The 26211-nt window shown below is 34.2% G+C and overlaps 1 protein-coding gene across 8 annotated transcripts in view; it reads left to right on the plus strand.

Annotated features, from left to right (window-relative positions):
• The window catches only part of Uevld (UEV and lactate/malate dehyrogenase domains), a 42909-nt gene that overhangs the window by 13433 nt on the left and 3265 nt on the right, over positions 1-26211 (plus strand). For 7 of the 8 annotated variants that reach the window (XM_027942420.2, XM_071616344.1, XM_071616340.1 and 4 more), the window contains 8 exons: positions 287-450; positions 6583-6718; positions 8075-8193; positions 12173-12275; positions 19117-19287; positions 20293-20466; positions 22637-22694; positions 25896-26019. In XM_027942420.2, coding sequence (XP_027798221.1) covers positions 287-450; positions 6583-6718; positions 8075-8193; positions 12173-12275; positions 19117-19287; positions 20293-20466; positions 22637-22694; positions 25896-26019 — 1049 coding nt within the window. The remainder of the gene's footprint in view (positions 1-286; positions 451-6582; positions 6719-8074; positions 8194-12172; positions 12276-19116; positions 19288-20292; positions 20467-22636; positions 22695-25895; positions 26020-26211) is intronic. The other variant, XM_027942423.2, reaches the window with a different exon arrangement.

A 26211-nucleotide genomic window follows, 5' to 3' on the forward strand; every position in this document is an offset into this window, starting at 1 on the left:
ATTACATAGAAAAGATGTATCCCAAACTTCTTGTATAGTAGAACCTGTAAATATTGATTGAATTAAATTGGATGAGCTGGCCATTGTCTTAATTTCCTCATGTTATGTTAGTGCTTTAACAGGAACATATTTCCAATGTGCATGAAATGAGGGAAATAGATCTTGATTTATTTTAATCCTTTGTATGTAAACTTGACTTAACTACCTATTTCTTAAAAATGCCACCTTGTTGTATCATAAATATGATGTGTATGCTTCTTATTTTTGCTTATTTTATCTCCAATAGGTCATACATATAACATACCAATCCGTTTCTGGATTTTGGATTCTCACCCTTTTGCTCCCCCCATTTGCTTCTTGAAGCCAACTGCAAATATGGGAATTTCCATTGGAAAACATGTGGATGCACAAGGCAGAATATACTTACCCTATCTCCAAAACTGGAGCCATGTAAGATCAATTTGGATTTTCTTCAAAGTTTTTATTTTTTTCTGAATATTTGCCTTTGATTCTGATAGTCAAAATAAGCATACTACTGTATTTACTTCAATTACATTCTTCATATGATCTTTAAAGTAATTTAAAATTGAGTTCTCTAGGATCAGCCAAGTCCCAGAATACTGATGACAAAGGCCTATACAAAGCTGCTGTCTCCAGGTCCAGGAGCCAGCTGTCATTTACCCCTTGTCTTTTTATAGTTGTTTGCTAATTGAGAAAGCACATGAAAAGCTTCTAGCAGGATGTTGGAGACTTATTTCCTACCCCCACCCTATTAAAGATTTTTATGTAATATATATATATTTATTTGTGATTTTGCCTGTTTTTAACCTTTATGTATGTTTGAATCATACCATATGTAATCTTCTGTGACATGCTTTGTTTTAATTGAGCAATAATTTTTTTGTTGTTGTTTTGTTTTATAGTGCTGGGGACTGACTCCAGTACATGTTAGGCAAGTGCTGTACCACTGAATTACATCCATGACTTGAGTATGAGGTTTTAAACTTCATCTTTATTGATATATAATTGTAGCTTATTTATGTTTTGCAAGTCCTCACATTATGCAGTTTTGTATTCTCCATTTTTTCATTAATCATTATATTGAACATTTCTCCCATGTTTATCTTTTCAAAGTACATGGTTTTTAATGGTTCTTTGATGATCCAGCATGAAGATATTTACATAATACATTTCAAAATTGCCATATTACAAGAAATTTAATGATGAATATACTTAAATATAATATATATATTTAAAAATTTCCTAATGATAATCTCTAGGAGTAGAATTATTGGGTGAAAATTTTTAAATATTTTAAAGGATTTCTTCTATATTGCCAAATTGGCCTTCAAAAATGTAAACAAAATGTTGGTTTTCTGCTATCAATAGCAATGAGTGTAGAAGGGCACCAATTTCGTTTTATCCTTGCTCTAATAGGAGATATTATCATTAAAACAAAATAAACCTTTGCTTATCTCTATATATTGGGTTAGGCAGATAGATGTACAGTATACTGTCACTTATAACTAAAAATTTTATGAAAGAATGATTTGTAATATATTTATATGTACCCAGAAAGTTGTAGAATTTTAGGATCAGAGTTGAATGAGGTTATAGTAAAAAACGTCATTTGGGAGGCTGGGGTTGTAGCTCAGTGGTAGTGCTTATCTCACATGTGTGAGGCACTGGGTTCAATCCTCAGCACCACATAAAGATAAATAAATAAAATAAAGGTATTGTGTCCATCCACAACTAAAAAAATTTTTAGGGGCTGGGGATGTGGCTCAAGCGGTAGCACGCTTGCCTAGCATGCGTGCGGCCCGGGTTCGATCCTCAGCACCACATAGAAACAAAGATGTTATATCTGCTGAAAACTAACTAACTAAATAAATAAATATTAAAATTCTCTTTCTCTTTAAAAAAAATTTTTTTTAAATGGCATTTGGTTTCTCACTTTTGTGTTATAGATAATTGTGAAAACAGGTAATTATGGACATATTTTACTTTATTTGTATATTTTTCTATATTTTGCACATATAAAACCTTTAAAAAAGAAGAAAAAATAGAAAAAGGAAGAACATACACCAAATTATCAGGAGCAGAGCCGACTTCTATATGAACTTAATTTGCTATTTGCATTACTTGATGATTACTAAATAAGATTTCCAGTTAAATGTGATGAATGGATATAATAAAAATTAGATAATTTGTCTGGGGCTGGGGTTGTGGCTCAGTGGTAGAACACTTGCCTCACATGTGTGAGGAACTGGGTTCGATCCTCAGCACCACATAAAAATAAATAAACAAAATGAAGGTATTGTGACCATCTACAAGAGACAATTAAAAAAAATGGTGCCTGGATCTTAATTTTTTGTTATCCTGTTACTTGAAAAATTGAAATATTTTTCATATTTATCAATAATGTATATTCCTTCCTTTTTGAATTGTTTATCTTCTCATCAGTAATTACCCCCTTTTTTTCTAACTGTGGTTTTTTTGTTTTTTTTTTGGTACCATAGTTTGAACTCAGGGGCACTTAATCACTGAGCCACATCCCTAACCTTTTTGGCAGGGGGTGGTGGGGGGGTGGCGAGGAGAGGGGATAGTACCAGGGATGGAATTCAGGGGCACTCGACCACTGAGTCACATCCCTAGCCCTATTTTGTATTTTATTTACAGACAGGGTCTCACTGAGTTGCTTTGAACTTGCAGTATTACAGGTGTGTGTTTGTAAACACACACCCTAGCAATACCCAGCTGCCACAGTCTGGCTGGGCACAAATGCCGCAGTCTGGCTGGGCACACAATCACGAGCCACCACACAGCTTGTAGATTCAAACAGCAACTCTTTATTCCCGAACTCACACCAGCCGTCTACAATCACGTTCTCGGGAAATCCACGTTCTCTGCCCAAATCCACCTTCTCTGCCCAAATCCACCTCCACTGGGCTTCTATCTCCAAAATATACTGTCTGAATCCCGTGAGAACTCAAGGGGAACTCAGGCAGCAGGATACGCCCTATTCCCAGGAGGAATAATCTTAAACCTTAAACCTGGAACCTAAACTGGGAACGCCCTAAACACGATTATCTTAAAACCGGGAACACCCTAATCTGCCTTGGTCCTTGAGCAAGGTCACCTACATTCAATGTCACTGCAACATGTCAGCAACATGGGGTACGCTGGCAAGGAAATTGTCATACCTACTTGGCTAATGGCTCCCAGCACCCAGCCTTTTTTATTTTTGATTTTGAGACAGGATCTTACTAAGCTGCTTAGAGCCTCACTAAATAGATGAGGCTGGCCTTGAACTAGTGATCATCTTGTGTCAGTCTTCCAAATCATTGGGATTACAGTTGTGCTCCATCATATCCATATTGGCTTTTTTTTTTTTTTTTTTAAACACTGGCGATTGAATCCAGGGTGCCACTGAGCCACATCCTCAGCCCTTTTTATTTTGGGACATAGTTTTGCCAAATTGCTAAGGCTGGCCTCAAATTTGTAATCTCCTACCTTATCCTTGTGAGACTCTGGGATTACAGGTATGCATTACCCGCCTTGAATTCCTTTTTTTTTTTTTTAAACTGTCTTCAAACCATATTTGGACATCTGTACCCTATTGCAAGAATTTATGTATCCTGCTTCTTCTGATTTTCTTTGACATCTTTTCATAGTTTTGTCTGTTTGCTTAATAGTGCTCAGTAATAGTCCTATAAGTTAGTTGAGGTTATGCTTGATTTCAGTTTAGGTGGAATTTATTTCATTTTATTATTTTGAGTCTCTTTATTATAAATTAAAACTTGTCTTTAAAATGTATTACATTATTTTAATCGCCCTGCTTAAAAGGACTATAGTAACTTTGAGTTCTGTATGCATTTAGAATTTTAACTATGGAGTATACTTTTTGTAGAATTTTGGAGATAGAAGGAATCTAGAAGGATTGCAGACAGTTTCCCCAAAGAGATTCAGAGGACTACAGTAAGCCTACAGAATTTTTTTTTTAGTCTTTTTTTTTTTATTGGTTGTTCAAAACATTACACAGCTCATGACATATCATCTTCCATACATTTGATTCAAGTGGGTTATGAACTCCCATTTTTTACCCCAAATACAAGTTGCAGAATCACATCGGTTACACATCCACATTTTTACATAATACCATATTAGTGACTGTTGTATTCTGCTACCTTTCCTATCCCCTACTATCCCCCCTCCCCTTCCCTCTCATCTTCCCTCTCTACCCCATCTGCTGTTGTTTAATTCTCTCCCTTGTTTTTTTTTTTTTCCTCTTTCCCCTCACAAACTCTTATATGTAATTTTGTGTAACAATGAGGGTCTCCTTCCATTTCCATAGTTTCCCGAAGAGCACAGTGGTTTTCTTTTACTTTGTTTTTGTTCTGCATATAAATTTGAATTTATATAGGCAGGCTGCTTCTAGTTTGCCATAATAACAATCTCTCCAGGTTTTCTTTTACTTGGCAGCTTCACACATTTAATGTTATCTGGTTGGTCCTTGAAGGTATTTGAATTTTTTACCCTAATGGGCTCTTCTTAATTTATAAACAGTGAAACTCAAGTCTCTGAGAAATTAAGCACTTTTTAAATGAGCATTCTACTAAATATTCCTAATAATAATAGTAAACATCTGTTTTACTCTCTTAGGTTACAGTTTCTATGCATTAGCTAATTTATATCTCCTAATAGCCACTTGAATTTATTATTCATATTATCTTACTGATGATGCTGAAGCTCAGAACAGTTAAGTGAATGACACCAAGGCTATTTAACTAGTTAAACTCAAAGAAAACATTATCAAATTAATTTTCTGATTTGATAATGGCTTTGTAGAAGAATGTCTTTTTTCCTTTTAAGAAATACACTCTAAAGGTTTTAGGGATAAGGAGATATCACTTCTGCAGTTTATTTTCATTTGGGCCAGAAAAAAGAGAAAGATATTAAGAAAATATATGTGATAAAATGTTAACATTTGAGTAACCTGGCAAAAGAGTGTATGTACTATTTTTTTCAACTTTTCTGTAAGCCTGAAATTATTTTGAAATAAACAGTTAAAAAAGATAGTTCCCAAACCTAGGTATTTTGCTGCTAGTATATTCATGCTATTTTCCTATGTTTTGAGAGTTGTCAATTTAGCTTTTTTTTGTTTTTTTGCCTTTTATTTTATAAACACATGGAGTATTTTCCATGAGATCTCTGGGAGGATACTACATGATAAGAGACTTTGCTTTTTTCAGTTAAAAGCATTAAAATAGTTAAATCATAACATAATTTGTACATAGTTTTGGAAAAATGAAAGCATGACAATACAGTTGATCTTTGAACAACATATGTTTGAACTATATGGGTTCACTCAGAGTTGTCTCTCTTTTTTTAACTTGCACCAATTTGAAAAAAACTTTCATATGAATCCTATAGACTGGAAATATTGAAAAGGTTAAGAAAAAGATGTGTCAATAATACATAAAATATACATAGGTAATAATCTGTTTTATTATTTATTAATGTTAAATTTACACCAATCTATTATAAAAGGTTAAAATTTATCAAGCTGGGTGTAGTGGTACATGTCTATAATCCCAACAACTCAGGAGGCTAAAGCAGGAGGTTTTCAAGTTCAAGCGCAGCCTGGGAAACTTAGTGGAGAACCAGCAACTTAGACCCTGACTCAAAATAAAAAAATAAAGGGGTGGATATGTAGCTCAGTGGTAAAGCACCCCTGGGTTCAATCCCCACCAAAACCAAAACAAAAAAAGTTAAAAATTTGTGAAAACTTACTTATGTGCACATACAGATCATACATGGTGCCATCCAGATCATACATGGTACCATTGTATGTAACAACAATAAACAGACATAAATATGTAGTTTTAAATCATAACTGTATGAAGTTACCTGTGGTACCTTATGTATTACTGAATTATGGTAGCCTCCTCTTGGTGCTATTAAGGTACATTCATGTCACGGTTATCTGATTATCCACTTGAAATGCTGAATTATGTTAAAAATTTTAGTTTGTCTCTCCAATAAATTGTACATTATAGTAAAAAGTGATCTCTCATGGATCTTGTGTAATTTTTCATTGTATATAATAACTGTAGCATGCAAAATAAACATTAATTGAGTTTGTTATTGGTAAGGCTTCCAGTGAACAGGAGGCTATTAGCAGTTAAGGATTTTTTTATGTTTGGTGTTGGGAATTGAACTCAGGGCCTCATGAATGCTGGGCAAACTCTCTATCACTGAGCTACATCCCCAATCCTTTTTATTTTTTAAGATAGGATCTCCTAAATTGTTCAGTATGATCTTGAATTTCTAATCCTTCTCCCTCAGCCTCATGAGCAGCTGAGATTACATGCATGCACCACCATGCCTGGAAGTAGTTAAGTTTAGGGGGAGTCAAATTATACTCGAATTTTTAACTGTTCATGGGTTGGGGTCCCTATTCCAGTGTTGCTCAAGGGTCAACTGTATTTACTTTGGCTAATTCTATGCAATGTTAGGTTGAAATGGTAGTATTACTTAGCAAATTTTTGAGTAACTTTTACCTTTGTGTGTATTCTGCAGCCCAAGTCTGTCATTGTTGGATTAATTAAAGAAATGATTGCCAAGTTTCAAGAGGAACTTCCCCTGTATTCTCTATCGTCATCTGATGAAGCACGGCAGGTAGACATGCTAGCCTATATTGCAAAAATCACTGAAGGTTTGTATTTCTGTCAGATTGTCTTAAAAGTTATGAGTTTACAATTTCTTACTAATGACCTTTACTCTCTGCTATTTTAAATACATATGGACATTTATATGTTTATTTTTGTGTTCAATCAAAAATCCTATACATATATAATAAAGTTCCATACTGTTTCTTAAAATGTAAAAAAAAATTTACTCTTTTATGAACAGATAAAATATATAATAAAGTTCCATACTGTTTCTTAAAATGTAAAAAAAAATTTACTCTTTTATGAACAGATAAAATAGTTGTTGTTTCATTCAAAAACACTTGATATATAATAATCATCCCAAACCTTTTTTGTTATGTGTTTATGTAGTTCTTGTTTCATTCAGAATACTAGATCAGAAAATCTGTAATTCTCAATGTTTCTTATTGAGAATAAAACCACATATTCATGATTGGGAAATTTCAGTAGGGTACTAAACCTTTGTATTTTTTTTTTTTTTTTTAGTCTTATACAATATTTTTAAAAATATTTGGAAAGACACTTTCTTTTTAAAAGGATAGCCTCCATTTACTAGAATATTTAAAATAAGACTCATCTTTTTTATCAGTACAAGTATTACTAATTTAATGTAAATATACAATTTACATTAGAAATGCATATACTTTAAATGTGTGATAAAATTTGACTGTTTGATTTACCTTTGTAGCTATCACCAAAAACAATATGTAAAATCAATTCTTACATTTTTAGTTAATAGCTCCTCTTCTACAAGAAACTCTGATTTTTATAAGTCTTCTTTCATGTATTCATTTTTTTCAACAAGTATTTTTAAAAATTTTTTTTAGTTGTAGATGTACACAATATCTTTATTTATTTATTTTTATGTAGTACTGAGGATTGAACCCAGTGCCTTATGCATGCAAGACAAGTGCTCTCCTGCTGAACTACAATCCCACCCCTCAACAAGTATTTTTAAGTGCTTATTGTGGATTATCATGTTTTCTAAGTAACTGAAGTTTGGCGTTTTTTTAATTTTGGGTTTTTTGTTTGTTTGTTTAGTAATGGGAATTGAATCAGAATCACTTTACCACTGAGCCACATCCCCAATCTTTTTAATTTTTGAGACAGGGTCTTGACAAGTTGCTTAAGGCCTCACTCAGTTGCTGAGGCTGGCTTTGAACTTGCAATCCTCCTGCCTCAGCCTCCTGAGTGACTGAAGTTTTTTTTGTTGTTGTTGTTTTTATGTTATCTGTGTATGGAGGTGCACATTTGTAATCCCAGTGATTCAGGATTGCCCAAGGGATAGCGGGGGGGGGGGGGGGAGTTGATGTGATTTTTTTTTTTTTTTCATTCTTAGCATCATCCACTTTTCTTGATAGGTGTCTCAGACATAAATTCAAAGAGTTGGACAAATTATGAGATTAAACCAGTCAATAAAATTACCGTGGTTGGAAATGGAGAGTTGGGTATTGCCTGCATCTTAGCAATTTCAGCAAAGGTATGTAAGCATAGTGGTTATAAATATATATATCATAGTGCTACACTTTTAGGCAGTTTTATTAACATTCAAAAAATAATGGTTTGGCTTGGCACAGTTGTAATCAAGCAACTGGGGAGGCTGAGGCAGGAGGATCACAAGTTCAAGGCCAGCTCAGCAACTTTGTGAGGCCCTAAGCAACTTATTGAGATCCTGTCTCAAAATAAAAAATAAAAAGGTCTGGGGTGTAGCTCAGTGGTAAAATGTTCCTAGATTCAATCCTATACCACACAAATAAATAAATAAAAATTTAAAAAAGTAATGGCTTCGTTTTGTTATGTAGGAAAACCTCATTTTGCCTGAAAATATATTTTGTGACCAAAAAATAGCTGAAAGTTCTCATCAGTCATGTTGCCTCTTAATTAGTGTAAGTCATGGGTAGGCTTTGAAAAAGTAATTTGAATAATGCTGTCATCCTAATCTAAGGGAAACCTCAAAGTGACATTCCTGTGACTTAGACACAGATTATTTTGTGATTTTTGAGTCATGGTGTTTTAATTAAATTCTTATTTAATATTATATTTAATTTTAGCTATTTATAAAATTACCATTTTTAAAAAAGGACTGCCTTTTCTTATTTAATTGCTTTCTTTTGGGATCAGACTTTCTGAGTTAATATGTTACATTAGTTTATGTTTTGTTTTGTTTATATTCCTGTCAGTTCTTTTTTCTAAGTCTTTTCTAATTGTTTACATAAAGATCTAACTCCCAGTGAGGTAAAACAACTATCATGGTGATAGCATATCTGTAGTCTAGAAAACAGCTGTCACTATATGTTTATTTGGTGACTGTTTTTCTTTTTCTATAAAGTTTTTCTATTAAAATTTGATTATTTTGATGTCTAAATTCCTCCTTTTCCACTTAAGACCCACATATATCTTGAAGGTAGGTTCTATTTCAGGAAATAATCAAGTTAGAAAAATTTTAAAAGTTGACTGTTCAGAATAGCATATGCTGAATTTCCATATTATAGTTTCATTTTCCTTACCTGTTTTCCTCATCTGAGTACACTGTTAACTCTTAATTGGAATTTGAGTTGTTTTTACTTCTTTTGTTACTAAATAAAATACTTTTACATTACTTTGTAAAATAAATAAAAAGAAAATAAATATATAAAAATACTTCTTACACTACTTTGTAAGTTGCTTATTTTCTGACTTTCTTTTGGGTATACATCATCTCAAAAATAATACTAGTGAGTCAGAGGGTATGGATTGTTTTATGGCACTCTTATTTTAGTAGACTGCTCCTCAGAAAGGCAGAACTAATTTATGCTGCTAAGAATAGTGCATATGTCAACTGCTTTTTGACATCCCTATGGTATTAAGTTTTATTAATTTGGGAGAGGGGGCAGAGCTGCTGGGGATCAAACCCAGGAGTACTTTGGCACTGAGCTACATCCCCAGCCCTTTTTATTTATTTATCTTGAATAAGGGTCCTGCTAAGTTGCTTAGGTCCTTACTAAGTTTCTGAGGATGGCCTTGAATTTGTGATCCTCCTGTTTCAGCATCCCAAGTGGCTGGGATTACAACAAGTGTAATTTTTTTTTTTTTGGTAATAATTTGACTTTTTTTGTTAAATACAGGTAGGCACCTTTTTAAAGTCATGTTTCCTTAACTGTTAGAAGAGTCATTTGTCTGTTAACTGTCTAGGTAAAACATTATTTTTTCTTTTTTAAACATCAGCATTTTGATACAAGGTATAATATTTAAATAATATATCAATAATAGCAGTCCAATAGTGGCAGCAGTAGTAGTAGTGATAGTAACAGCAGTAACTAACCTTTACTAAATGCTTACTAGATGCCAGGCACTTGTCTAAACACTTGTCTTGACTCATTTTTACAGTGACCCTATTGTTTAGATGCTGTTGTTTTCACCATTTTACAAATGAAGAAACCAAGGTTCGGGGAGGTTACCCACTTGCCCTAAGTCACACTATTAATAAATGGTGTCACCAGGATTTGAAAACAGGTTGTCTGTATGCCAGAACCTGTATTCTAGATCCTTACTGCTCAAAATATGGCTTTCAGACTAGCAATATTGGCATTTCCTTAAGATTTTGTTAGAAATCCATAATTCTACTTCTAATTCTGCATTTTAATAAAACCCCTGGTGGGATATATGCTTTACTGATTCATTATAAAGCTTGAGAAGCTCTTCTCTAAGCCACTATATTATACTGCTTTATGATAATTGCCCCCCCTTACTGGGATTGAACTCAGGGATGCTTTTCCACTGAGATCATCTCTAGCCCTTTTTCTTTAAAAATTTTTTTTTAGTGTGAAACAGGGTCTCATTAAGTTGCTGAGGGTATCTCACTAAATTGCTGAGGCTGGCCTTGAACTTGTGATCCTCCTGTCCCAGCCTTCCAAATTTCTGGGATTACAAAGTACCTGGCAAGAGTCATGATGAATATTTTAGTTGTTTTTAGTCATTTGAATATTCTTATACATAATATATAATTTTTTACATATGCTAATAAACTTGTAGGATAATTCCTATAAATGAGATTGATGGATTAAAGGAACTGTTAAATTTAGATTTTAAAATATTTTAAATTTTTGAAAGAAGTTGTCAAATTATTCCCTATATCAGTTGTATTAGTTTATTCTCACACCTACACTGTATGAGAATACCTGTTTTCCCACAACCTCTATTGTTAAACTTTTGGGCCTTAGTGTGTCTGATAAATAAAAATGGAAATGCTAGTTTTCCTGGCATTTTCCTTGTGAGTGTGGTTAACAATAAAAAAATTAATAGCTACAATTTAGAGAGGACTACTATGTATGTCAGTCCTATTATCAATCATATAGTCAGTCATATAATCAATCTTATAACCACATGCAGTAAGACTTGAGTTCATTGACTGTCCTAGTGTTACAAAGCTCACCTATAAAATAGTAGAGTTGTTTTCTTAACCATTTTTTTGCCTGAAAGTCTGGTAGATCTCTGGATACTTTTGCCCATGAACTCTCAGGTTTTCCTACTACTTTGGAGAAAGCCCTTCCACAAATATTAACTAACTCTTGGAGTTTCCATGCTGTTATTTATAGTCAGCCCACCAGGCCATCCAGGGAACCGTTATTAGGCATGTAGAATATTCCATGAGCTCTCTGAGGAGAGTACCACATGATAGTACAATTTGACTTTAGATTTATGGCTATTTTTTTTTTTCCTTTTTGATTCTGGGAATTGAATGCAGGACACTCAACCACTTCCACGTCCCCATCCTTTTTCAAAAAATATTTTTGATTTAGAGACATAGTCTTGCTAAGTTGTTTAGGGCCTTGCTAAGTTGCTCTGGCAGGCTTTGAACTTGTGATCCTCTTGCCTCAGCCTCCCAAGCTGATTATTTTTTTTTTTAAGCAAAAGCTGGAATAATTTTGACTTTCATGCTAGGAATGAAGTGCTAAAATAGGCCCCCAAATCATTCTAAACGTTTCAGAATTGAAATTATGATACAGAATGAAAACAAACTCAGGAACAATATCAAACTTGCTGAGTGAACCAAGTAATCTTTATTATTCATCCCATAAGAAAACTTCTGTGATCTATATGGCATCTAAATTTACTCCTTTTAGATCCTAGTTTACAATAGTTAAGCCCAAGGGATCACATTATTCAAGTTCATAATAACTTCTTGATTGCATGTCACTTTTATTACAATTGTGTTACTTATCCATTTTTTTAGCCATATCCCCACCCCACCCCCTTTTTTTTTAAATGTTGAAAGTGCATCTCATTGAGTTGCTGAGGTTGTCTTCAAACTTGCGATCCTCCTGCCTCAGCCTTCCAAGCCATTGGGATTACAGGCATGTGCAACCACCCCTGGCTTTACTTACTCTTCTTCAGATGACACAAGCCCTCACTTCTTAATTAAATTGAATAATTGGTCCTGTCCAATGTAATATGTTTCCCTTTCTTATTATACCTTACAGGGCATTGCAGACAGGCTAGTCCTTTTAGATCTCTCAGAAGGAACAAAAGGTGGAACCATGGACCTTGACATATTCAACCTGCCTAATGTGGAAATCAGCAAAGGTATGGTTATTATGCCTAAAGATGTTTGCTTTACTTGCTCTTATATTTGAGTCTAAGAATTAGCACTGGGAATTTAACTCAAGGCCTCTCATATGCTAGGAAAGCAATGAGTTCTACCTCTAGTCTTTTCCATTTTTGAGACAGCATCTGCCTGAACTCGTGATCTTCTTGTCTTACCCTCCTGAGTAGCTGTGATTTCAGGTATGTGCCACCATACCTGGCTTAAGTTCTGGAATTTTAAGGCTGAAAAATAATTTCAAGATTACCTAGTACAAGCCTCTCATTTTTTTTTTTCCTTTTTTAACAGTGGGATTTGTTATAATATATACAAGCTCCTCATTTTGTCACAAGAAGTGTCTCTGAAAAAGGGTCCAAGAAGTTCATAGCGAAAGAGGGGAACTTGACTCAGGACCAGTGGGGTTTTGGGCATATGTGATGGAAAAGAATTAAAGCACACGCCACTCAGGCATAGAGAGAGGTTTATTTAGGAAAGATACATAATTAAGGGAAATCTCAAGAGAGAGACACTTATGTGGGTAAAGCAAGGCATATGCCCTCAAGGGAGAATGCAGGTCTTTTTAAGGATGAGAAATGCAGTTTTGGTGCTACTTTTTAAGGAAACTTGGCGAGGGGTGGGTATGGAAAAGTGTATAGGAATGATATCAATCCAGTGATCTCAAGACAGTTTCTAGTAGTCTGATATGTATCAGGATCCTTAGGCTGACATGGTCTTTATTATCTGATCAATAGTGCTAAATTATGGGTTCCTCAAGACATTATATTTCCTCCCCCTCCCCTTTGCCTTCCTCCTTATTCTCTCTTCTCTCTCCCCCACCCTCTCCCTCATCCCCCATTTTTACCTCTCTCCTTATTCTATTATTGAGGGTTTAATTACAGTGCACAAGTAAATTTACAGACTTCCCAGGAATTTAGGAGTAATAGGTGTGGAAGGAAGACTGGCTTGGGGAGTTATAGGCCTGGAAAAGTATGAAGAACTTTTGAAGTAAAATCTTATTTTCTGGTTCTTTCTTTATGACTTTTTGCCTATTTCCTATTCCTTCTAGCCTACCTCAATTTTATGCACTGGGAAACAAAGATTCAAATAAGTTAAGTAACTTGTACAAAATCATACAGATCATAAATGATTATGTTAACAGAGTCAAACGAGCAAATAACATCCAGATTCATTCATATTGGCCATAAGAATTTGTTATTTGACTTATATTTCCACATGAATTTGTCTTTTGATTGCTTCCTTTCTCAGAACATATTGGTTTAAAACACTGATCTTAGTGTTAGACAGTGGTTTGCATCTTAGCTCTGCTATATTAGAGCTCTGATGTTTGTCAGATTATACAATCTCTCAAAAAAAATTCAGTTTTCTCATGTGTGAAGTAGGAGACTAGGGATATAGCTCAGTGGTAAAATGTTTACCTAGCATGCATAAGGCCCTGAGATCAATCTCTAGCCCTGAAAAAATAACTAAAAATTTTAACAGTTATTTTTTTTTTTATCTAATTTTCCCCCTTTGGAGATGGGGGTTCTCACTGTATTATCCAGACTAATCTAGAACCCCTGGGATGAAGCATTGCCTCAGCCTCTTGAGTAGCTGGAAATACTTGACTTCTCATACTTTATTTATTTATATACCAGGGATTGAACCCAGGGGCACTTAAGCACTGAGTCACATCCCCAGCCCTTTTTTAAAATTTTAAGATAGGGTCTCATTAAATTGCTTATAGCTTCACTAAGTTGCTGAGGCTTGCTTTGAACTTGCAATCCTGCCTCAGCTTCTTGAGTCACTGGGATTACCAGCATGTATCACTGTGCCTGGAAACTTTTCACATTTTAAATTTTAAAAAATTGAGTCTATTTTATAATGTCTATTATAAATTATAGGATACATTTGGATAGATAAATACTATATTTGGGAGTATTTGAAAATTTTTTGAAAAAATATATAATATATAATAATATATAATATAATGTATAATAATATATATAATATATTTGAAAATATTTTCCTACCAGGGATGCATGATTTAGGAGGACACCTGTAGTCCCAGTTGCTCAGGAGGCCGAGGCAAGAGGACCATGAGTTCAGAGCTAGTCTCAGCAACTTAATCGAGGTCTTAAGCAGCTAAGCAAGAAGACCCTTTCTCTAAATACAATATTTTAAAAGGGCTGGAAATGTACCTCAGTGGTTAAGCGCCCCTGGGTTCAATCCCTGGTACCAAGAAGAAAAAAAAGGTCATTGAAAGACACATTTTCTAAAATGTTTCTACCAGTTTATAGATCAGATCAGATGATACATAGTATGGCTGTTTGGCTTGCTTTTGCCTTTACTTGGGTCCCCTGTATTTCTTGACTATGTTTTCCAAATAATGTATAAAAACACATAGTCTCACAAGCCTGAATGTACTAAGAATAATGGTCAGAAAAACTGAAATCTCTGTTCTTATGAGTTCTAAAAATTGGGTGTTATAGTTTAGTAAACCTGTAGGAGACAATGAGTTCATTTTGCTTCTCTGGAAAAAGTACTGTAGCTGCTTTAATAATCCTTTTGTAGGCCTCTTGTGGAGGATCATTTGGGGAACAGGGTATTCTCTTGTGCCAGTCATTTCCAGGGAGTGAAGTTCTTAAGAGACTTCTTAAGTCGTCCAAATCATTTTAGGAGACTGTTTAGTACATGGTCCCTAGAGGTTATGAGGCCATTTAGGACTTCAGGAAATTATTTCTTTCTGTGTGTCTCATTAACCATCAATAACTATTCCCTCAGATAATAGAAAGCACAGAAACAATGGAATAGATAGATAACGGATGGTGCATGCCACCAAGTGGGGACTCAGTAATTATCTATTATCTATTGAATGTTGAATGAATATATATCATCTTGGGGCATGTTTTCCTAATTGATTTTGGTTGTACATTTCTGATGACATAACTTAATTACTAATACATGAAGCAATTTTAATGTAATGGTAACTAACATCCAATAAATATATGGAGAAGTACATTAACAATGTGGGGAATTAAAGCTCAATTGGAAATTTTATTAACACCACACCATGACATTCATAGATGATTGCAAGTGACTGATTATCCACTAGTTGTACTTTGCCTCATTTAGTTTTTTCAAATAGCTACTGTAACATTTTGGAGAGATTATATATGATCATGTAATACAAATATGTAGACACATACTTACACAAATAGTTATGCTCATGTATGCATGAACCAAATCAGGAAATACACTTAGAAACTGGTAAGAGTAGTTGTTTTAGGAATTAGACTGCGGAATCTGGCTGCTCTGTTTGCACATAATTGTGTGTGTGTGTGTGTATTTATATATTTAAATCCTTTTTATTGTGCTAAAATATACATAACATAAAATTACTATTGTGACTTTTAACACTAATTCATAATGTGTATTCAGTAAATTCACAACATTGTGTAACTATCACCACTATTTAATTTCTAGAACATTTCATTACCCACAAAAGGAAATTCTATAGTATACAATAAGTAATTGCTTCTTATTTCCCCTCCTCTATCCCCTGTTAACTACTAATCTGCTTTCTGTCCCTATGAACTTACCTTTTCTGGATATTTTATATATACCTGTCCCTTGGTATCCTAACCCTTCTACTATATTGTGCTATATATTGCTTAATAAGAAATAATATCTCATTCACTTTTGTGTTCTTAGAACTCAGTACTACTATCTGTGCTTTTTGTAGGGGGGTTATGGAATTAATTTTATTATGATCCTTAACCTTGTAATTTATATCATAGGTTTATAAATCATGCTTAAGGTTCTTCTTAATGATCTTCTTCCCATTATTAAATCATCAACTTCTAAGAAAAGACTTGATGAGACAGATAAAAATCTTGGACTGCTTTCCAAGAGTAAAGAACTTGTTGTCTATGGAGTAGTTTACCAAAACCTGGCTGTGTATCCAGACTCATATGGAAGGTTGCATTCCTGGAAGCTCCCTTTATCTACTTAAATGAAATCCTCAGAAAATGAGATAATCTGCATTTTTATTAAGCTTTCCAGGTTCTTTAGAAACACCGAGTCGAGCATGTGAGGAGTGCTGCAGGGAACTGACAGAAATGGAAGACTACATGATCAAAAGCAGCTTAAAGTTTAGATGAAAAGACACACATGCAAGAAATAAATAGTAATTCATAACAAGAGTAAAGAAGCAATATGTGATTAATTGCCGCAAGAACTGTGCAGACAGTAAAGACTCTTGGAGTTAAGTGGAAAGAATTACTTTAGCCTGAGTAAGACTAAGATATGTGCCAGGTTAGACTGGGGAGATCTGGACAGAGAGGTAGAGGAAATTGTACCAACTGCTAAGCGACTAGATCTGAGAGTTGCAAAAATTAAACACAACTCAGTTCTCACAGAGTGATAGCAATGTTTGGTGTAATAGTCACATAAAAGCACATCAAACATGTGGTAAATACAGTGAGAAACATTCCAGATGGAAAGAACTTGAGCAAAAGCCAACATCAGGAAAATGAAAAAATGCTTTGAGGAATGACTATAAGATCAGTAGAGTTTGAGCCAAAAGGTTATATAAAGAATACTTAAATATACTGTCTTTTAAACTCAAGAAAAGATTAAAAGGCTTGGGATCTTAATCTATGGAGCAGGAGACCTTTCTTGTCCTTTTCAAATCCTGTAGACACCAACTACTTTTGTGTACTCGTATGTCAACCATGAGGGTGAGGGCATTTCTGTTATTTAAAGTACAGAAATCAGCCAGGTGGGGTGGCACATGACTGTAATCCTAGTGACTTGGAGGCTGAGGCAAGAGGATTACAAATTTGAGGCCAGACAGCAATTTAGTGAGGCCCTAAGCAACTTAGGGAGACCATGTCTCAAAATAAAAAATAAAAAGGGCTGCGGATGTGGCTCAGTGGTAAGTACCCCTGGGTTCAAACCCTAGTACAAAATAAATAAAGGAAGCTAAAGGAGGAAAAGAAATATAATTCTGGCAAAATAGTTTAGGGGCTAGATTATAAAGTTGTAAATTGAACTGCTCACTGGTTTTTAATATGGAGAAAGCTACAATGTACCAGTTTCCTCATCTTTTATGAGAATGTAGGACTATTTTTAAATATAGTCTGTTTATTGGCATCTGAAGCCAGATTATCTGGGCTTGAATTCTGGCTCCTCTACTTACCAGTTTTATAACTTTAAGCAAATTACTTAACTTCTCTGGGCCTCAGATTACCCATCTATAAAATGAGGGTAATAATGCCCATTCTGTATTGTGGACTAGATTAAATAAGTAACTGTATGGAAAGTTGTTAGACCACTACCTGGCACATAGTTGATGGTATGAAAGGTATTCCTTCCAGTTCTTTAGGTTTTGTCTCATGACCAGGTATCCATTCAAAACCCTGGAACACAGGAATTACTTAAGAGGATTCATGAAGAATCACAGTTAAATTCAGACTTGGGATCTACCATCACCAGAACTATTTCAGAATCTGAGCTTAAACTGGGTAAGGTGTTTCCCAGTGGACACATTATACAAGAATTTCCTTCTGAAACTACTTTAGAAAGATGGCCTTAGAGAAAGATCCTTTTTCAAAACAAAAAATAAAAAGTTGCTAGGAATATAGCTCATTGACCTAGCACCGCTGGGTTCAATCCCTCATACCACAAAAGAAAGGAAAAAAAAAAAAAAGAATATTAATTCTGGGAACTACTGTCCTCTGGATGCTAATATTCATTTACAAATGTTGATTAGACTCATGCCTTTTTTACTTTATTGTTTTTCTGTTGTTTCTGATAATAACAACTGGCCACTGTTTTGGCATGCACTCACTGTAAAGTACACAGTGAAGTAGAAAATATAGTTGTAAAATAGCATATTTGTGCTTGAGAATCAGAGGAAGGAAATCCATAGGCCAGCTTTTTCCCAAGTCATAACTGTTGCTTACCTGTAGGTCCCATTAAAAGTAGTTGTTACCCAAGAACAGCTGGATTTAAGTATAAAAAAAAGTTAAAAATGAGCCAAAGCCAGGTGCAGTGGTACACACCTGTAATCTCAGCTACTCTGGAGGTTAAGGCAGGAGGATCATAAGTTGGAGGCCTGCCGTAGCAATTATCAAGATCTTATTTCAGAATGAAAAATAAAGGGCTGATGACCTGGTTTAATCCCCAGTGATGGATGGATGGATGGATAGATAAAATAAAAACTTTTAAAAAGGGTTGGGGGATGTAATTCAGTGGTAAAGTACCTCTGGATTTAATTCACAGAACTGGGGAGGAAAAAAAAAGAATGGAGATATTTTAATTTAGAGATTTTCAAACCAATTTTTTGGTTTTTAAAGTAGAATCCTTAATAAATAAAACAGATCAAAGCAGCACTACTGTGCTTGGAGAAGCCAAAGTAAGTGGCCTAGAGTCCTCCCAGATGGCCTCTGAGTCATTTTCAAGAAATTTTAGGACCCCTAAACTCAGTTTAGAAGTCAGTTAACTGATTGTAATTTCATTTTGTCTATAGCATATTATTCATTTTTCCTTAAAATTTTGTGACTTGCATATAAAACTCAATTTCTGTGAATGTTCTTGGTCCTATAATTTTGTTTAAAGATAAACAAAATTGCTATTCCCCCCTCCTCCCTACTTGGGATATACTCTAGTTCTTAACCTTCAGCATTTTGTATACTTCCTATAGAAGTAGGATTGGTCTGGAGGCAGATCAATGCCTAAAAGTTCTGAATTTGTAGAAAAGAAAAAAAAAATTTTTATTATGGACTAGAACTCGTTTAAAGCCTATATCTTGAACTCAGACTGTTTCTTTTTATTCATTAGATTTGTCTGCCTCTGCTCATTCCAAGGTGGTGATCTTCACCGTCAACTCTTTGGGTAGTTCTGAGTCTTATGTTGATGTTGTGCAGAGCAATGTGGATATGTTCAGAGCCCTTGTCCCAGCTCTGGGACATTACAGTCAACATGGTGTTCTGCTCGTTGCATCTCAACCAGGTAAAAACTTTTATTTTAAATTAATTTGATGGTTTAATATATCAGTAGAATTCCCATTACTGATAAAAGCCATAAAACTTTAGATTATAAAGGGAAGGACAGAATATTCAGTAAATGGCTCTTTTAGTTAACAATACAGTATTTCTACATACTATCAGTTGTTTGTTATGATTATCATTAATCAAAAGATTACAACTTAACAATGTTTTATGAAATATAGTATTGGGTTCCTGTTGTTAGTCATATCTTCCTTAGTGAGAAAATGGTTAACCTCCTGCCTTTGCCCCAAGAAAAATGCAGTGACTTATGTGAAACACTGTAACTCTGAAGTATTATAAAATGTTAGTAACATCTCAGAGTGCATTTTTCACTTTTTATATTTTATAAATTGTTTTGAAAGTGTTTTACTTGAAAAAGAAATATTTTCAAGGCATTAGGTGTTATTGAACTCAAATTGGTGAACAGACTTTAAAATGTTCCCAGTACAGGGTTAAGGTATGTATTTCACTTGTTTTTCTAAAGCAGTTGGTGGAGGGACATTGGTGTCTTTGATTTCTGACATCCTTTTGGCATGTACAAAAAAAAGAGTTGTGTTTTTGTTTAGAATACTATACTGAATAGTAGTAGTTTTTTATTGATATTTTCATTTAAAAATAGAAACTCAGCTTAAAATAGACACAGAAAAATTTTATTAGTTAAATGAAATGATTATTTTCTATATTCAGTTTTCTTTTCTTTTTTTTTGCCTAAATATTTCTAGGAAATTATATGTTCCATCCTAACAATTTAATATGTAAGAACAAAGTTGTGTAAAGTCTTTTTGAAACCTGGTTAGTGTACTTAGAAAATATATATTTATGCCTCAATGCATTTAGGATCTAAGAAGAATATATAGAAGCTCTAATATACCTTGATTATTATAATAATAAATATTTTATTTGTGAACTAGACTCAAAATGCATATTTTTAAATCTTTATATTTTTCACCTTGTATGTGACATTTAGTGGAAATCATGACCTATGTGACATGGAAACTGAGTACATTTCCTGCATATCGAGTGATTGGAATTGGATGTAATCTTGATTCACAGAGATTACACTATATTATTACAAATACCTTGAAAGCACAGACTTCAGGCAAAGAAGTTTGGGTTATTGGTGAGCAGGGAGAAGACAAAGGTAAGAAATACATTTTTATTAGTTACATTGATAAATCACCAGTGGTCATGACAATTGGATATATCTGGGGACTTTAGAATTGTGGAGCTTTTTTGGCTTTTGTTTCACATTTGAGTGCCTTCTGTATTTTGGGCCCAGTATTATAAATAGACTCTTCATGTGTGTCATTGTCCTTCTAATTACTTTTCCTTAAGTGTAAGATTAGGCAAGATCTGTTAGTAAGGTTTTATAATTTCTTTTATTGCATTTCAGAGTCCCAGGACAAATTTAAAAGTTTAATTTTCCAGAAAAAGACATTTAAATATATTTAAAGCATTTATAAAACCCTTCTTCATCACTCATCCCAACCTCCAATCTTACTTATGTTTCCTAAATTTAAATCTTCTCCCTATAGGCAAAGGCACATAAAGTATGGCATGTTCATGGGATTTAAAAAAAAAAAAAAAATCTGGACTATTTGTTGCAAAGGGTTTTAACCAGGTCAAGCTGGTTGAAATCACATTTTGGAGATCTCTGAATACCTGATCAACAAATTGGAAGGTGAATCTCTGGCAAAGGGAAACCATGAGAATGAAATGTTGAAATGGTACTCTGTTCAGCAGAGGTGTTGTAGGTAGAGCAAGGCATAGAAAATAACCTTTCTTCCTGTGGGGAGGCAATCATTTAACTGAAGAACTGGAGAAAAACCATGTATGTTAAAAGCTAGATATTAAACCATGGTGCCATAAAGCAAATTGTCTTCTCTAAACTATTTTCTTGGAATATAAACTCTGTATCTGCTTTGATGCCATTAAAACAAATAAAATTACTGACAGTGGTGATAGCTAGGTTAGAGGTAACTTTTAAACATTTATACTTTTCTTTATTTTCCAATTTAATCATTATAGATATAAAGGATTTATGTAATTTTAAAGAAAAATTTAAAAATAAAATACAGCAGTATCTTAAATCTGTATAAATCTGTACTAGCTACCTATAAAGTTGAGTGTTATAATGAATCAGGCTATAGAATAAACCTTAAAAAAAATTCTGACAGTGTGATTGAACAGAAATGGTTTTTAGAGCTGGGGATGCAGCTCAGTGGTAGAATGCATGCATGGGGCTCCAGGTTCCATTCCTAATACCACACACAATAAATAAATAAATAAATAAATGGGAAGAAAAGAAAAAAAGAAAGGGAAAAAAAGGAGAAAGAGGAAGGGAAGGATGGATTAATTTTCAGGCTCCACAGTTGCTTCCTGATACAAAATACTAAACAATAGATTCCTCAAAAAGGGTAGCAAACAAGAACTTGGAGTAGATGTATTGAGTAATGAATGTCTGGGGATTCAAACAAACCCAAGACCCTGAATTTTACTCATTAACATTGACATTCTGGTCCATGTTGATCTCTTGTTTGCTGATCAATCTGTACTCAGTTAAGACATTACCAGTACCACTGAAGCTATCTACCTAAGTACTTTTCCCTATTCTACTTCCTTGCTTGCCATCTAGTGGTAACATGAGACCACTATTTTGGGTTTTGTCTTTTGCTTTTTATGGTACTAGGAATAGAACCCAACACCTCACACCACTGAGGTACACCCCTAACCCTTGGGTTACTTTTAATCCTGTCTTCTCTCTTGCTTCAAAGACATTTATTCTGTAGATCAGTATACTTACTGGCCTTAATGTGAGCAATCCACAAGATACTTCTGGAAAAATATACCCTGACTCTCTAAACAGCTGTAGAAATTCAGTCCAAAAATAGAAGGTTTCCAAAGGTGGAAGGAATTAGTCTCAGTGCAGTTCCCAGCAGAACAAATGGCAAGTGCTTGCAACATTTAGAAGCCTATTATATGCAGCCTTCTGAGGAAACAGTGCTTTCTACTCCTACAGTAAAACAGCAATTCTAGTGCTGATATTGATAAGAAAGAAGAGGTAAGGAGGCTACAAGTAAACTTTAGAGATCATATTTCTTGGGGATTGTAGTTCAAAATCTTTTCTCATCCTTTGTAATTAGTACAGCAAATGCAGTGCAATCAATAGAAAAATAGCTATTGCTAGAGAAGGAAAAAACTTGTATTAAAAAGACTAATACAGGTACTCTTCCCTAAAAAAGATTATTTGTACATTTTACTCCTTAGACAAGCATTGGCAAAATATAACTAATTCTTCATTTAATTTTTAGTGCCCATTTGGAGTGACCAAGAAATGAGTCATAGCTCTCAGGTGCAGCTGTCCAACAGGTAACACACTGTAAATCTGTACCTGACCAACTAAAAATTATGTACTTCATAGCTAATATAATAGCTATTTACATAGCATGTTCTTATCAAGCTTCTGTAAACAAAGCTAGCTAGTATGGACAAATCCAAAAGCATAAGGGAGCAGAACCCTGGTGTGGTGGCACACACCTATAATCCCAGCAATTTAGGAGATTGAAGCAGGAGGATTGCAAATTTAAGGCCAGCCTCAGCAACTTAGTGAGATCTTGTCTCAAAATAAAAAATAAAAAGGGGTGCTGGAGTTGTGGCTCAGCGGTAGAGCACACGCTCAGCACATGTGAGTCCCCGGGTTCCATCCTCAGCACCACATAAAGATAAATAAATAAAATAAAGGTATTGTGTCCAACTACAACTAAAAAAAAAAAAAAAGGGTTGGGGATGTGGCTCAGTAATTAAACATCTCTGGGTTCAATCCTGGTCATGCCCCTCCCCCCAAAAGAAACTATAATGGAGCAGTATTTTATTTTATTTTGCTTTTTAATTGTTTAAAAATATTTATTTTATAGTTGGACACAATACCTTTATTTCACTCATTTATTTTTTACCTGGTGTTGAGGATCCAACTCAGGGTCCCACGCGTGTGAGACCAGCGCTCTACTGCTGAGCCACAACCCGAGCCCCGGAGCAATATTTTATAGTTTTTGGTTTCTTCTTGTTTTTTTTTTAATCTTTGGTTTCTTATCTGAAGAGTGTTTTGCAAACTTTGCAAACTCTTCCAGATAACACAGTTGACATTTAAAGGGTATAACATATTCCTTATTTGTAAACAGTGATTTATTTCTCTCATACCTAAACATATGAGGATATTAGCAATTTCCTTACAAGAGTTCATATAACTTAAAAATTTTTATGTATTAATCATACATAAATACACTTGAAAATCAGTCTAATATGAATAAATAATGTTCAGGAGGAAAAAATATAATGTATAGGTCCTTGTATCTTTCACTTTTGTTTGGAGACCTTTTGAGAGTCAAGCTCCATAAAGTTGGACTTTATACACTATATATTTTCATACCATCACATAATAACAATTTTTACTGAAGTCCAAGTGGTGGTGACTTTTGTTTTTTGTTTTTCTAATTTTTAATATTTTTTTCAACGCTCCCCCATTTCACAGACTCCCTTGGGACAAAGGGATTTTAGTGTTGTTTTTTTTTTTTAATATATTTTTTAGTTATAGTTGGGCACAATACCTTTATTTTATTTGTTTATTTTTATGTGGTGCTGAGGATCGAACCCAGCGCCTCGCATGTGCTAGGTGAGTGCTCTACCACTGAGCCACAATCCCAGCCCTATTTGTTTTGTTTTTTTGTACTGTAGTAACAAAAGATTGAACCCAGAGGTGCTTTTGGACTGAGTACATTCCCAGCCCTTTTTTTAATTTTGAGACATAGCTCACTATGTTGCTGGCCTCAGACTTGTGATCTGCCTGTCTCAGCCTCCCAAGTTGCTGGGATTACAGACCTATACCACCACACTGAGCAGGATTTTAACTTTTAAACTTTCAGTTTATGTTTTTTAGAATATAACGACTGGAATTTCCTCCTTATTTAGAAGATTAGTGTGATATGATTCATTCTAATTTGATTATATAATCTTAATTTATATATTTTTATTTGTTTGGTGGTTCTGGGTATTAAACCCAGGGCCTCGAGCATGCTAAGCATTTATTTACACTACCACTAAGCAATATTCCCTGTAGTTTATCATTTTTGTGGTACGGGGGATGGAATGCAGGGGTGCACTACTGTTGAGCTACATCCAGCCCTTTATATTTATTTATTTTATTTTGAGACACAGTCTCACTATGTTGCTGATGCTGGCCTCAAAGTTATGATCACCCTGCCTCAGCCTCCCAAGTAGCTGCTGATATTACAGATATGCACCACCATGCCCAGCTCCTCCCTATATCTTTTGAAAGGAATAAATTCAAATGATTGTTTAATTTATATTGTTCTTTTAACAAAAGTAACATATGCTTATTATAAAACTTCAAATACTACAGATATTTATAAAGTAGAATGTAAAAAGCTGGGGTAAATCTATCTTCCAGAGAAGTTTTAGTGTCCAGTTTTTTTTAATGCTTCTACAAATATATTATTATTATTTTTATAATAGACTTATGCTACTTACACTGTCTTGGAAATTTATTTTAAAAAATAAATTTGTGATATTTTTCCATATTATACATGACAATCTAGTATCTAATTTTTCAGGGGTCTTTTTGGTAGGATGTTATTTTTCCAGTACTGGGCACTGAACCTGGGGTGCTTTATCACTCAGCTACATTCCCAGCCCTTCTAAATTTTTTTTTTTTTTTTTTACTTTTTGAGACAGGGTCTTGCTAAGTTGCTGAGGCTGGCCTCAAACTTGCAATTCTCCTGCCTCAGCTTCCCGAGTCAATGGAATTACAGGCGTATACCACTGGCTACCTATTCTTAAGAATAAAAGCTATATGATACTACATTTGGTAATAATTTATTTATTTATTTTTTAAATATTTATTTTTTAGTTTTAGGTGGACACGATATATTTTATTTTTATGTGGTGCTGAGGATCAAACCCAGTGCCTCATGCATGCTAGGCAAGCACTCTACCACTGAGCCATAACCCCAGCCCGGTAATGATTTATTTAACGGTCCCCTTTTGATGAGTTGTTTCCAAATACAGAAAACATGTTTATGTGTATATCTTTACACATTTGAGTATATTACTATAGGATAAATCCCTAGAAGAATAATTTTTAGATCAGATGTTGCCAAATTTTTCTAAAATCTTAGATCACTTTATACTCTCAACAGTAGTTATAGGAATGCCTATGTATAGCTTCTTCAAATTTAGTTATCAGACTTTTAATCTTTGCCAGGGGTAATAGGCAAAACTGGTATTTATTGTTTTAATTCCTAATTAGTTAAATCATCAGGGTGGTGAGAATCTTTTAAAGCATCTCTCTGTGAACTATGAATCTGACATTTTAAGGAAAGCTTAAATAATCATTCAATTATCTGAAAGCCTTCCTAAAACCATTACTGTATAACTCTTATTTCTGTGCATAAAAACACCTAGTTAATGCCTTAAACAGAATGTAAAACTAAATGGTGAATATTTTTTGCATTTTCTAAGGTCTTTTTTTGTTTTGTTTTGTTTTTTGTAATCTAGAGCCATGGAACTATTAAAGGTAAAAGGTCAAAGATCCTGGTCTGTTGGACTATCTATAGCTGACCTGGTCGACAGTATTGTAAACAATAAAAAGAAAGTACATTCTGTATCAATTTTAGCAAAGGTAATGGTTATTCTCATTGTCTCATTTTAAACTTTCATATTAATAATATAAAACCAGCAAAACTGTTGTTCACACTCTAATGCAGGTGTCTTCAATGTCACCAGCTTTCAGTGTAAGATGTTGGAGGTGGCACTTCAGCCTAAGCCCTATGCTATTTAACTGTGAGAAGTCTGGATCTCTACCAGGTTGTCC

The sequence above is a fragment of the Marmota flaviventris genome, chromosome 9 (genome assembly GCF_047511675.1).
Source record: "Marmota flaviventris isolate mMarFla1 chromosome 9, mMarFla1.hap1, whole genome shotgun sequence".
Taxonomy (NCBI): Eukaryota; Metazoa; Chordata; class Mammalia; order Rodentia; family Sciuridae; genus Marmota; species Marmota flaviventris.